Here is a 12987-nt window from a genome sequence, read left to right as displayed (position 1 = left end):
CAGGAAATAATTAAAAAGATGGGAATTTGTCCATGTGAGGATCCAGGGCTACTGCTGCTATAAAGCTTCATAAAAATACAATAATGACAGCTCATAGGTTCTGAACAACAATAAAATGTTATGGCTTTTCTAAATTGGGCTCTTTAAAACTTGTAATAATTAAGATGCTTTAATGAGGCCCGTGATTCACAAAGCTTCATGTGTGCTGTTCAATTAAATTAATAGCACGAACATCGAAGTCAGGTGCGGCTAAAAAAAAAAAATGATTACAGGGTAAACTGTAAGTACCCAACAAATATCCACCATATCACAACCGATAAAGCGGTACTACAAATGCAAAAGTGCAAAATATGGTTTCTTTAACGTTCTCGAGTTGATCCCTTCAAAGTTACACTAGTCAAAACAAGCCACTAATGACAACGGCGGTTGTGAATAAACAACTAGGTTAATTAACAGCCTGTTTGTGTTTTTACAACTTCAAGTATGTTGCAATTCCATTAACATGTAATTGAGGCCATTTGGTGGCTGAAGTAGTACTGTATTGTGATGCATGCAACAAGGGGGGCTGTGAATATACTGTGATTGCTAATGCTAACTGAGAGGAGGGGGTTGTCACAGGCGTGTGGCAGCATTAGCTAGATAAGGATATATTTGCATAACATCACTACTGCTACAAAGTACCGCACTCAGGGCTTAAAGTAAAAAAATATATATTCTGAGCCTGAACTTTTTCAGAGGAGCGGTGTTGCTGTGTCCAACGTGCCGATTTGTTGTTCGACCGACATCAAGCCATTACTATTTTATTCGTCTCCGTGGATGGACTGGGATTTGGGAAACTCATGAAATTCCCGATGGCCAGTCCACCCCAAATGTCAGGTCATCTCTTTCATTATCCATTTGTATTATGTATAAGTACAGTATAGCACTGCGGGTTGCAGTCCCCTCTAGTGCTGCAGCTATTGAATATTTTGGAGTTCAAATATCCTACGGAAAATTCTATTGAATAATCAGGTATTTGGATAAAAAATGTATTTTTGCATGGTGAAAGAACAATTATGAATACGGAAGACATTAAAAATATATTTCCACTTACTAATGATCGACTTAAATTTAAATTGTGCTTAACAGCACATTATTTTCCTCTCTAGAATGTTCGGGACATTTTAGACAAATCTCTCTCCATGGATTTTGGAATGACCTTCTGTTAAATATTAGGCAAAACTCCCTCTCTACCCACTCTTAAAACACATCTTTGTTCTTTGGCATTTGACTCAGCATGAGATTCAACATTGTTTCAATGTTTTATATTGACTTATTCATTTAGCCGCTTAAGATAATTATTCATTTATTTGGTGTTATTTTTGTTTTACCCGTCTTTATTCCATGACTGATTTTTACTCCATGTACAACACTTTGTATGAAGTGAAATTCCGAGTTGAGTAGTTTTTGGTCTGTGAGACAAAGTGACGTCAGAACCACAGTTGTGATTTTGCCGACCGTCAACTGCACAATTGAGTGAGCTCGGTTTATTAAACTGATCTCTAGGAACGGTAACCGTGTCTGGCTGTCAGCATCAAAGTGTGCAAATAATCACCTCGATTAGACTGCCTTTGAAAAGTAGTCCAATGATGACTCTAGCTGTAGCCACTAGCACCGTTAGCACGCTAACACTAGATGCCCTAAACACTGGTAACAGGCACCGTGCAATACAATGTCAGCGTAATTAAGTCTTCTTTTAACGTCCTTAATTGGGGATCGAAGGGGATTTCTGTACAAAGTTGTTTTGTTTACGCCGGCAATAAGAACGGCAGACACACGTTCCTCAGGACGAGTCAAGTTATCCGTTGCGCCGAGACTGGCAAAAAGGTCTCGAGAAAAACTTCAAAATAAATGTTTCCATTGGCATTGCGCTCCACATATTGCTTGGTATGGGAAGGTTTATTTTGAAGTTGGCCTTCTCGCCGCATTGGCGGTGTTTTGCCAGACGTGTGAAATATTCCCCACATGTAAACTGTTTACTTCACTGGATTTGTAATTGCGCTAGTGGCTCTTACGTCGGAAATCCAGCAAAGCCGGAGTACTTTAAGCCCTACGCACTAATATCTACCTGGGTTAAACAGACAATAAATAAATAAATAAAATAATAATAACAATGCATCAGATTTATAAGGGGGTATGGAAATTTCTGTGTGACTTAACACTTGAGATGAAAATTCTAATCAAGCCAGGCAATTTCCTAGAAAGACCCCGTTCAGTTAAACACTCATTGACAAGAACCCTCCCTATCGTAGCTCTCTTCTCACCAGACATACCACCACCAGTACTCTCTGTTCCAGCACTTTTATTACACTCTTTGCTCCCAAAGCATGCACTACTTTTTGATTTTCAAAATTTTGTTAAATTCTCTTCAAACAACTAACAACATAATTATATTATTATAATATAATTGTTAACGTTAATGAGCGCTACTGTCCATGATCACTATACAATTTTAGCCTGTTTAGAACTTCGTCCATGAGATTTGTTGTTTTTTTATGCATTTGCTTTGCTTTTTTTCATTGATGTCTGCTGTCAGGTAAACACTGCAAATGAGAATCTGTTCTCAATTGCCTTGCCTAGCTAAATATAGTAACAAATTAAATAGTATAGTTTAGATATGAGGACAGCTTTCCAAGCTAGGTGGGCATTATGTAAAATGTGCGCTTGTCTGGGGAGAAAGGAAGGAGAAGGTACTTATTAATATACTTTGTTGTCTCCAAGGTACAATGTTGCACACTGTCACATCAATTCCTCATGAAAACAATTCAAATCCTATTCCAAACACATCCGAAAATAAATTGGCAATGTTCGCACATGTAATAAAAGGAACTTCAGTGTTGTGACAGAAGAGAGTGAGTGACAGGCTCACATTGTTTATGTGTACAGAAAAAGGGAGAACATGAAAGGTAAACAAAAAAACGCCTAAAAAGATGCCCAAACTAAATGTAAAAACTTCTGAGGGTAACTGCGGTAGCTTGTGGGAGATTTTTGGCATATGCGGTCCCATTGCACTACACATGAGCTATTTTTACAGTAAATACCCATGAGAGCGAGAGAGAAGAGAACAAGAGTTGAAGCAAAGCCCCTAACTCTTCACTCTGATCATTTTCCATCTCTTTTACTTTCTTCCTCAAAGAGTGTTTTTTAATGAACTATTAAAGGGTATCACATTTCATGCAGATGTTTAATTTGGTGGTTGGGGGTCTGGTAACCATGTAGTGAGAAGGGGGCACTGGCATTTGCGCAGAACATTTCCTTTACAATGAAAACAATCTAACCAACTGCAGCACTCAGAGGAATTCACCTCCCCTCCCCCACTGCACTCCTCCCCTCCTCCAACAGCACCATTACATTACCATATCAAAGCCCCGAGTTCAAAGCGAGTCTTCTCTTTCAAGAAAGGGAGTGAGGCTGAGGCAGAGAGGAGGAGAGGACAACACAGAATCAGTAGGAGTAGACCCAAAGACCGAGTTTGCTTTTATCCTCCTTCAATGCGCTTGTACTGTATGTGCACAAGAGAGAAAGGGTATATGTGTGTGTGTGTGTGTGTGTGTATGCACTGACAAGTGCATGTCAGTGGGGGGACTGCATAAAATGTGCAGAGATACAAGCGGGTTACTGATTGGGTCTTCCAAAAGCAGTGCCGAAGAGAAGTCAATTCCCATTCCGGCAGCACATAATGGAGCCTGCAGGGGGTCTTATGAGGAGCAGAGAAATGCCAAAGCAGGTAACAGTGCAGCGAGGAGGGCGCTGCGTGGCAGATGGCCAGCAGCTAACCAGCAAAGCCAAATATTTCTGCATCTTATTGTGAACATATTCACCGCTGGTATAAATCTATTATTTAGCTTTTTCTCCCCTCCTGCTTGACTTACCGTACGAGTACTAGCAGCTTCTCTCTAGTTGGCTGGGAGACTAAATGTGAAAATCAAAGTGAATGGCATTAGGGTAAATAAGAGCGCCGGTTGCCTGGGAAACGGTATACCCTGCCCCACTCACTCAAGCCTAGCCTGTACTTTTCTCCAATCACTGGAGAGCAATAATACATTATTGACAGAGGGCCATGGCAGGCAGCAGTGCAGCATTTTCAAATTGTATTTGAACAAGAGAGGATTTTTTTTTTTCTTCAGTGAGAAGATACACAAGTGAGAGGCAAGCAAGCACAGGGAAAGAGAAGCCAAGGAAGAGGGATGAGAGGGATGAGAGGACTCAAAATCCCACCCATCCACAGTACCATAACCATCAATCTGCCAGCCATCCTAAGCCTTCGTCCTTTGAACCGCACTCGAATCTGTCAGATAGCTGACTGGAATAGCTAACAAGATGGGAATAAGCAGCTGCTTTTGCTTAAAATTATTGTGCGACTGTGATCAAACTAAAAAATAATCGCATGTGTTCAAGCATAACCCTCTATCAGACCACGTTTATATGAGATCCAACAACATTATTACGTTCCTTTTAGCTAGTCTAGTCGCGCCACATGCTATGTTTGGCTGAGGGTACTGCATTGATATGCATAGCAATTTATTACCAATGCATAATTGCATTATACTGCAGTGAGTGTGGAGGTTCTAAGAGTGCGTCGGAAAATAGCATGTCGAGATGGTATAATACACTGACAGTGAAGCAATAACCCCCGCGGATTCTTTTCATATCTGCCTGCTGTCAACGAGTGTGTGAATTTTCTGTCAAGATTATGCAAGTGTATTTTTTCCCATCCTATTAATTTGAAGAAGATATAGTAGATGTAGTGATTGCAGTGGGTATTCAGCAGTTATTATGTCTGATTTTGTGTGGGAAGAAAAACTATGATAGCAAAAAATTATGTTTTTCATTGACTGTTTAAACCAAACCTTTCGATACTGACAATCTACACTGCCAAGACCGAACAAACACAATCAACGCTCAATCATTTGTGAGTTGTGTGAGGCCAGGAAGGAAGTAGCTTGGATGCAAGGAAGCCATTATTGGAGGGAAGGCGCGACAGTGCACCTCCAAACTGGGTTTCAACTTGTGTGGAGTGCAGAATAAAAAGGAAATGAGCGAAGTTGAAACTCACCTGTCTTCTCTTTGATCTCACAGAGAACACTGAACAGGGCTGGCTTCATTCTGTGACAGTTAAGGGCATGCTTCCTGCACAAGAGAGAAGAGGGAATCAGAAGGGGGAGAGAGCGAGGAGGAACACACACACACACACACACACAAAAGAATCCCCCCCACCATCTCAAGTTGTACCATGTCTTCGTCTTCTTAAAACTCGCTCTAGTCTACCGAGGTATGTGCGAGTGTTTCAAAAGAGTTGAGCAGTGTGGCTCCTTGACATTCTCAATGGGAAATGCCTTTGTCATATCAGAAATATATGTGACGAATCAAAACTAAATAAATAAAGATGCCATTTAGGTCATTAGCACTGTGGGGTAGGTCAAGGAGCCTGATAGCTAATGAGTTACTGAGAGTCGTAATTACTGAGCAGTGCACCAGATTCCAGTTGCTTGTGTGTTCTGTAACTGTTGTAAAGCAGTACCCTACGCCTTGTTGTGACTCATCTGTATGCCTGACTTATAAAGTGCTGAATACTCTGAATTGTGCTAATTGTTAGGTTAATTTGTGCCAAAACCATGAAAATCACAGCACTGTATGGCAATAGTTAGTGCCGAGTTTCGATGAGGCCCAAAACTAATTAATTTCATATTATTAAGACTTCTAAATCTACCCCTGTGTATCTCATTAAATCCAATCACTGCTGAAGTAGTGAGAGATGTGTCATTTACATTAATGGCAACTGTCTGCTCGTGATAGAACAAACATGAGCGCATTATGACATCACAACGGGTGTATTATGAATAGAGTGGCAATAACTTTTTCCGCCCACATTTGGTGTTTAGACGAAACAAAACAAACCCAGCGCATGACATTCATTGGATGTGATGAGCATGGACTGAAAAGGGTGACATGATATTTTCCATGAAAACAGCACATTTAAGACAACCACAAATGAACATGACTTGGCTACACCTGACCACAACAACAATTCCAGTTGTGAAATCCCTGAGGATAATTCAGGAAGGGACTACTCAGACGGGGCCTGAATGATATGCCTGGTGATCCTGCATTCAATGTGAGAGGAATTGAGGCGGCGTGATAGGGCTGCAGCTATAGATTTTCTTACAATCGAGTATTCTCAGAATTGGAATCATCAGAATCAACTTTGCTCGCCAAGTATGTTAGAAACACACAAGGAATTTGTCTCTGGTAGTTTAAGACCCTCTAGTATTACAGCATCAAGCAACTATAACAACATTTTATCGATTATCCTATCGATTAATCGGATGTTAAACTCAAAAATGTGCATGTGAGTTGCAGGTGCTTTTGTCCACTTAGGATCGCATGTTCTACTGTAGTATCTGCGATGTTAAGCGTGCATGACTTTAAAAAGGACTGGTGAGTGACATGGGTGTCAGCGACTGAAAGTGCAGTTGACTGGTCGGGAATTGGCATGCGCTGTGCCCATCGAATGTTCTATGTGTTTGTTTTCTTACCGATTGTTCAATAAGGCGATAGAAAGTGCACCGGCTGGCTGAGTCTATCCCTGACCACTTGCGAGGCATTCATTTACAACAAAGCTTAACAAACGATGGTAGGCTAGACTCTATCAAATGCGTTTACATCAATGTGTTATCTTGTGATGGTGATCGTCGACGTGCCGTTGTAGTAAACATTGCACTTTAGCTTATTTTAATATGTGCAAAATGATTCCAAATTTTGGACATTCTCCATCTTTTGTGGAATCTTCCTCCTGGCACGACACCATCACGCCAACTTATTTTTACAGGCAGTGAGTGGCGTGTGCGACGGCAGTAACATTAGTTCACATGGAAAAGTGATCTCTGCCACGCTTCGAGGCTGAGGTTTTGTGTCGACTTTTTTTTACATTTTTTTTATAATCGATTCATTCAAGTTAATCGAATAATTGTTGCAGCCCTACAGAGTGATGTTAAATGTTTTTCAATGTGTATCACGGCTGGATTTGAGTTGGGGGAGGGCTGCCATCAGAATGGAGGGTATGAGCAGGAGGGGGAGAGGGAGGTGCTCATGCGGTCCTGTACTGACCTGTACTGGAAGTTGACTGGCAGGCCACCCCCTGCCGTGCCCCCCCCTGCTCTCCCTCCCTCTGTGGGGTCGTCTGATCCACCCCAATGCGCCGGCGAATCTTCTGGCCAGCATCTAAACATATGGCGACAGGAGGGGTGGGTGTGGGCAGAAGATGAGGGCGCAGGGCAGGCAGGGTGTGCAGGAAGGGCACAAAAGTTCTTGCACTGCCCTGACCGCTCCCCATCCCAACACACCCTCCACAACAGGAGTGTCATGGTCATGTGGCAGCCTTGTCACATGTTCTGTTTGGCGATCATGACTGAGGAGTGGATGTGGGACGGACAAACTTGACCAAAGTCACAATTATGACGACCGTACCGTAGTGTGGCCCTTGGAAAAGGACCAAACCCATTTGTTATGAGCGACCTCCAACAGAACTGAACAATCCTAACATTGATTAGCATCAAACTGCGCACCTTTATAGATAGTACTAGCCTACTTCATGTGCCTTCGTTTTCAATTTAAAACAGTTGAAAATGGACCAAAAAGCTATGTTAAAAATCTTGGTTTCGCAACTATATTTAGCGTATGTCAGAGTCTTTTCAAGTTTCCTGTACTGATGATAATGTCAAAAACCTGTAAAAATAACTGTAACATGCATGTTGCTGCAGTAGTTTGTAGGCGATTTAGACCCAAAAGTGGCGTCCTCGCGGACATGGGAAACTTTTTACACCAAGTGCCACCTCAAAAACACGTAAAAGTTAAATACAAATTAACTGCACTTGGGCAGTAATTTATTGGCATACCGTGAAAGGGAGCCTTTGCACCACAATTCTTAAATTGTGGTACCAAGGTAATCTGCTGTACGTGTTATGTGAATGTAGACTTTGGTAAGTAATGTGACACAAATGAGATCATGAGCACAATCGCAACGATTGTTTAGACTGTGGTGTATTTGCACATCCTATAAACACTTAATATGCATGCTTTCCGTTTTTACACCAGACAGGTATCACTGACTATGTGTACACGCACTCAATATTCGGGTTAAGGTCAGCATTTCGATTTCTGACACATTCAAGATAACCCGTTTACATGTGTAGCTGACAAAGAGTTACTCCTGTATACATGGTCATTGTGCTCAATTAGAATACCCTGTTCTTAAGCATGACGCATGGACAGTCATTCCGCTTTTAACTTTCTACAGGCAATAAAAGACATTATATTCATTTCACTGACCACGCTAACTAAAGTAGTCGTTTTCCTCCTCACTCCAAGTGTGGTTCTTTGCTGTGTTGTCATGTTTGTTTACCCGTGCTTGAGTATTTCCGGTGGGTTGCGCGCCAGAAGGCGCAATGTATTCAACACGGCTCGCTTAGCGAGTGGGATGGCACTTCGCATATAACTTGTTCCTGTACTACAAAGACCAACATTCGTTAAGTGAAGAAGGAAATAAGACAATGAAGAAGAACAGAGCAGACGCACAATGCAAAGCAATGCCTTGCTCAAATTAGGTACTCCTAATGCCGTTTATATGAACAAGAATTTGGGTTATAAAAGGAGTAGCCCGTTTTATTTGGGTTTTTAAAAACATATTCCGGTTTTTGAGCATATACACGGCCTTTCAAAACCAGAATATTGGCGATATTCTGGTTTTGAAAGGGTTATTACCTGCATGTAAATATAATCACTGCTCAAAAGGAAACATTGGCACTATATCTAAAACTTTAACTTTAAGGTTTAAAAAAGGTCATTTTCAGTGCCAAGCATGTTTTTATGTAAACAAAGCACATAAAAAAAGTGTAATTTGTCCCTTAACGGGTACTTCCCCATCGCGCCACAAAGTTTTGTAGCCACATTTAAGTGTACTCCAAACAGACGCTAGAACAGTTTGTGTGTGGTCGCCGAGATTGGGTGCATTTTGTTTGTTTCACCTAAACTAAATAAGAGAGGCCAATTAGCAAGCAGATGAAGGGTCTCCTACCTCGGGCAAGTCACGCTGTCAGCTAAAAACAAACACCCACTGTTCCAAGGATGAATATTTTATCAAATGGAATGGGATTGCCTTTATTGATTAAATAGTTTGCACATTACAGCCTGCATGTGTCAGAAAGAAGAGTCCCTCTTGTGCACAAAGTGGACATTATAAGGGTACGCACGCCTATGGTACTCCAAAAGCAGACACACCTTTAGTTACATACTGTATATTTGTAACCTGTTTAGCCTGTTACATACACTCTAATTGTCCCTGTTTAGGAGCAAAGCACTATCATTTAGTGTACGATAATTCTTGTTGGTGTGAACATATTTACGAGGGGGGAAAGCGTGACAGCAAGAAAAAACTGCACTGGCCCAGATTGTATTCTCAAACTTGCATGTTAGAAAAAGGTAACAAAAAACAAACAAGCCCAGTGCGCGCTTGGCCATATAGCATCATCCCTCCCCCTCAACACCACCTCATTAATAGAAACTCGATTTGCGGACAGCTGCACTCGCGTACACATTATAGGAGAATTGATTGCACCCAGCACACAATGAAAAGGATGAACACCAGGGAGGGAGGGAGTGAAAGGGGAGTGAATTAATTAAGAGAACCAGGTGGTCAAATGTTGGGTGGAAAATCACTAGCTAATGACACATCACACAGTGGCCACGGTCTTGCAAGTGGACGCCTTCCTATTGTTGAGATAGTGCGGCTTTATCTGAAAGCTGACCTTATGCTCCCTGGGCCACATGGCGCATGAGTGCTGGCTGCTTGCATAGATTTCCCCTTAGCTCGGAATAATGGAAACACCGGAATGCCTCTGTGATATGAGCATTAAGTGAGGAGTCGTATGAATGAATGGCTTGCTGTCATCAGCGGGAGCTCCTGACTGGATACGCCAGCCAATTGAGTAATCCCTGCATTCATTTGCATTTCATCGGATAATGACATCGACTATCAATTGATGCAGAACGCTATTCAGACGCATTGGGGTGCAATTAGACAAATCTCATTAGGCGTAAACAGCAATGTGGTGCTGCTTTGAAAGCTTTTTTTTTTTGAAAGACTACAATCATTGCCTTATTTATTTTTTTTAAATGTCAACAACTCTATATTTACCTGACAGGTGTCTTGTGTGAGAACTGTGTTTACAGTTTTACACAGGGGTTAATAAAAGGCCCTAAAATGTTAACTACTGCTGCTACTTTAATGTAATGAAGCAGTTATATGAGCCATGCAAGTGCAGTTTAAGTGGCAGCCAAGTGGTTGGGAGATCATTAGCAGTACAACAACCATTGTCTCGCCGTGAAAGCCCAAACTTTCGCAACTAAAAACAAAATAACGAGCCCTGGTTTGCTTCTTAATCTATAGTGGATGTGTTTGCAAACTCAAAGGCAGCCGAGCGCAATTGAAATAACAAAGAACCGCCTTGCTTTTCTTTTTAACAGCAGTCAAATTCAAGCGTTGTGGTGATCGCATTTTGAAGTTTATTATGACGAATAATTGTGGCTATTTTTAAAGAACCGCGTCGGCTAAATGTAAGCTCCCCAGAGCAGCATAGCAACGTGATGGAAAATGGCTCTTGGCCGCTCTTACCTGGCCTGTGCTTCGTCCAGGCTTTCGTCGGTGATGGCCATTATTTGCTGTAGGATATCCCCGATGTCTTGTTGGGGCTGGCCGAGAGACTGCTGTTTCCGAACCGAGTCCGGGTCGCCTACGTCGCCTGGCTGTAGTCCACCAAGTCCGGTGAGACCAGTCAGCATCCTGGTCTGGTCATCCATACTTTGTTAAAAAAGGAAACTCGCCGTTTTCCTTCCTTACGCGAAGACACACACGCGCGCGCGCGCGCGCACACACACACACAAATAGCTAGCCTGTTAGCTAGCCCGCAAACTAGTTTCCGCGACAAACATACACACAAGCTTCCTTGACGAATAGTAGGTCGCTGGGAACTGTTGTTGTCATAAAAGAGTTCACGCAAATACCCTAAAACATTCACGCGATTAGAAAAAACGAAAAGGGGGGCGGGAGGGCTAAAAACGTTAGCTAAGCAGCGAGTGAAAAGCAGCTAGGTTAGTAGCTGCAACCCAGCGGCCAAGAATCAGCAGCGGGGACACACACGCACGGTCCGTGTGGGCTCGCCTCGAACATTGTGGGATGAGAAAAACAAAACAAAAACACCAGCGCGAATCTCGACGGCTTCGTTTTTCCACCGCCGCGTAGTCAAACTCCCCCCCCAAAAAAACCCGAGTGAAATCGGGAAGGCAGGACTCCGACGAGAGAGAGAGACAGAGCTCCTAACGCCACAGACTACGCTTGGCCATTGTTGTTGCTGACTGTCGTGTCGCGCGACTATGTGGGATGTGCTGTACTCGGTGCTGGTGCTGTGGGCGAGCTCGGCTTCTTCCACTCACTTGGAACGACACGACACGGCTTGCTAGCGGGTGGCGAAAAGTCCACTTTCCGGACAACCAGCCACTATACTACGTTTACGGAGGTGGATTATATTCATGTTACATGTTTGTGACGCGACCGTCAAAGGGGGATGAAATATTTGTCCAGGTGAAAACCATGACTCCCTCGTGGCAAGCGTTACGCATGGCTAGCCACTGACGTCATCAATATGTTAGTCATTTAACACTCAATTCAGGCAAATAAAGGCACTTATTTGAAACGCTAGACGATTTGACATCATTAAAAAAAAGGACACTGAATGAATGTGCACTTTAATACAAGAGCTGCACACTGAAATCATCATTCATGTCTACTAATATAAAAATATGGACATTAATAATTTTGGAGGCCCCCTGGTAGGACCAGCCAAAGTAACACATGTACAGCAGTATGCAGTGTTGTACATAAATACATATATCTTACAGAGACGCAACAATTAATCGGCATCTAATCGATTATGAAGTGAATCAACAACTACTTTGATAATCGATTACTCGTTTTGAGACCTTGCTAAACTTAAAACTGCTCTAATCTTCAGATTTTCAGCCTCTCAGCAGTAGATTTTTGTCTTCCTCCATGAAAGCAGTCTTATTCTTTGTGTTGAATCCAAATATATTATGTATATAATATAATGTCCAGGGTATAGTCCACTCACCCGGTTTTATACAGCTAATTACAGAAAGTCTCATTTGTGCCAGTTAATATGAGCTGAATTAAAAGATTTTTTGTCAGGGAAGTCACCAAAAAAACTTAGAATTTATCATCATTAGTGACAGCACAAGAGATTTCATTTGAGCATTTAAAGGAATAACTCATACTACCTGTTTTGTTTTTTGTGTGTGAGGGTTATGACGGGGAAATGTGACAATAACCATAGAGCAGTAAATGGAACCCAGTGCAACAAGGGAAATGATCCTGCCGGTCAGAACAATGCCAATTAATTAAATATCAATTACACATGCAAATGAGTTTCTCAACATAACATAATGGTTCTTGACTTGCATGACAATGAGAGCTTGCCAACTGTCCATTACACTGCCTGGGGCGGCGTCAAAGGGTGAAAAGTTTTACTTTTAGTTTTACTATTCAGCGATTATCATCTCTTTATACAAAGTGCCAAATGGGCAGAGCCAAGCCAATCCAATGTGGTGGCCCTTCCATCAGAGATTTATATTATTGTAGATACACTTACAAAATGAATCAAATTGTGTTGTTTTTATCATTGTCTTTAGTGAATAAAATTGTTAGCCAATTTAAAATCAAAAATAACATTTGACTAATGACGTTGATAAAATGTACATATTATCATTTATAATATAATTTAGTTTAAGATGGTACGTGGCAATAAGTTATTATTAAATTTTGGCTGATGATTAAAATGAGGAAAAACAGTAGCCAGCTAGATGTAATAAATGTAAATA

The 12987-nt window shown here is 41.7% G+C and overlaps 1 protein-coding gene and 1 long non-coding RNA gene across 5 annotated transcripts in view; one reads left to right on the top strand and one right to left on the bottom strand.

The window, feature by feature from the left end:
- pbx4 (pre-B-cell leukemia transcription factor 4) overlaps positions 1 to 11648 on the bottom strand; it is a 28870-nt gene extending 17222 nt beyond the window's left edge. The window contains exons 1-3 of one of the 4 annotated variants that reach the window (XM_077557212.1): positions 10709 to 11648; positions 7147 to 7260; positions 5096 to 5169 (exon numbers count right to left, since the gene is read on the bottom strand). In XM_077557212.1, the coding sequence (XP_077413338.1) occupies positions 5096 to 5169; positions 7147 to 7260; positions 10709 to 10893 (373 nt within the window). In that variant the 5' untranslated portion in view covers positions 10894 to 11648. The remainder of the gene's footprint in view (positions 1 to 5095; positions 5170 to 7146; positions 7261 to 10708) is intronic. The other 3 variants (XM_077557214.1, XM_077557213.1, XM_077557215.1) reach the window with 3 other exon arrangements.
- Positions 3475 to 5784, top strand: LOC144043510 (uncharacterized). The gene is made up of 2 exons (XR_013291117.1): positions 3475 to 3766; positions 5119 to 5784. It is a non-coding gene; the product is annotated as an uncharacterized LOC144043510 (long non-coding RNA).
- Positions 11649 to 12987: the final 1339 nt, after the last annotated feature.

Source organism: Vanacampus margaritifer, chromosome 2 (assembly GCF_051991255.1).
Source record: "Vanacampus margaritifer isolate UIUO_Vmar chromosome 2, RoL_Vmar_1.0, whole genome shotgun sequence".
Lineage (NCBI taxonomy): Eukaryota > Metazoa > Chordata > Actinopteri > Syngnathiformes > Syngnathidae > Vanacampus > Vanacampus margaritifer.
This window is presented reverse-complemented; position numbering and strand designations above follow the sequence as displayed.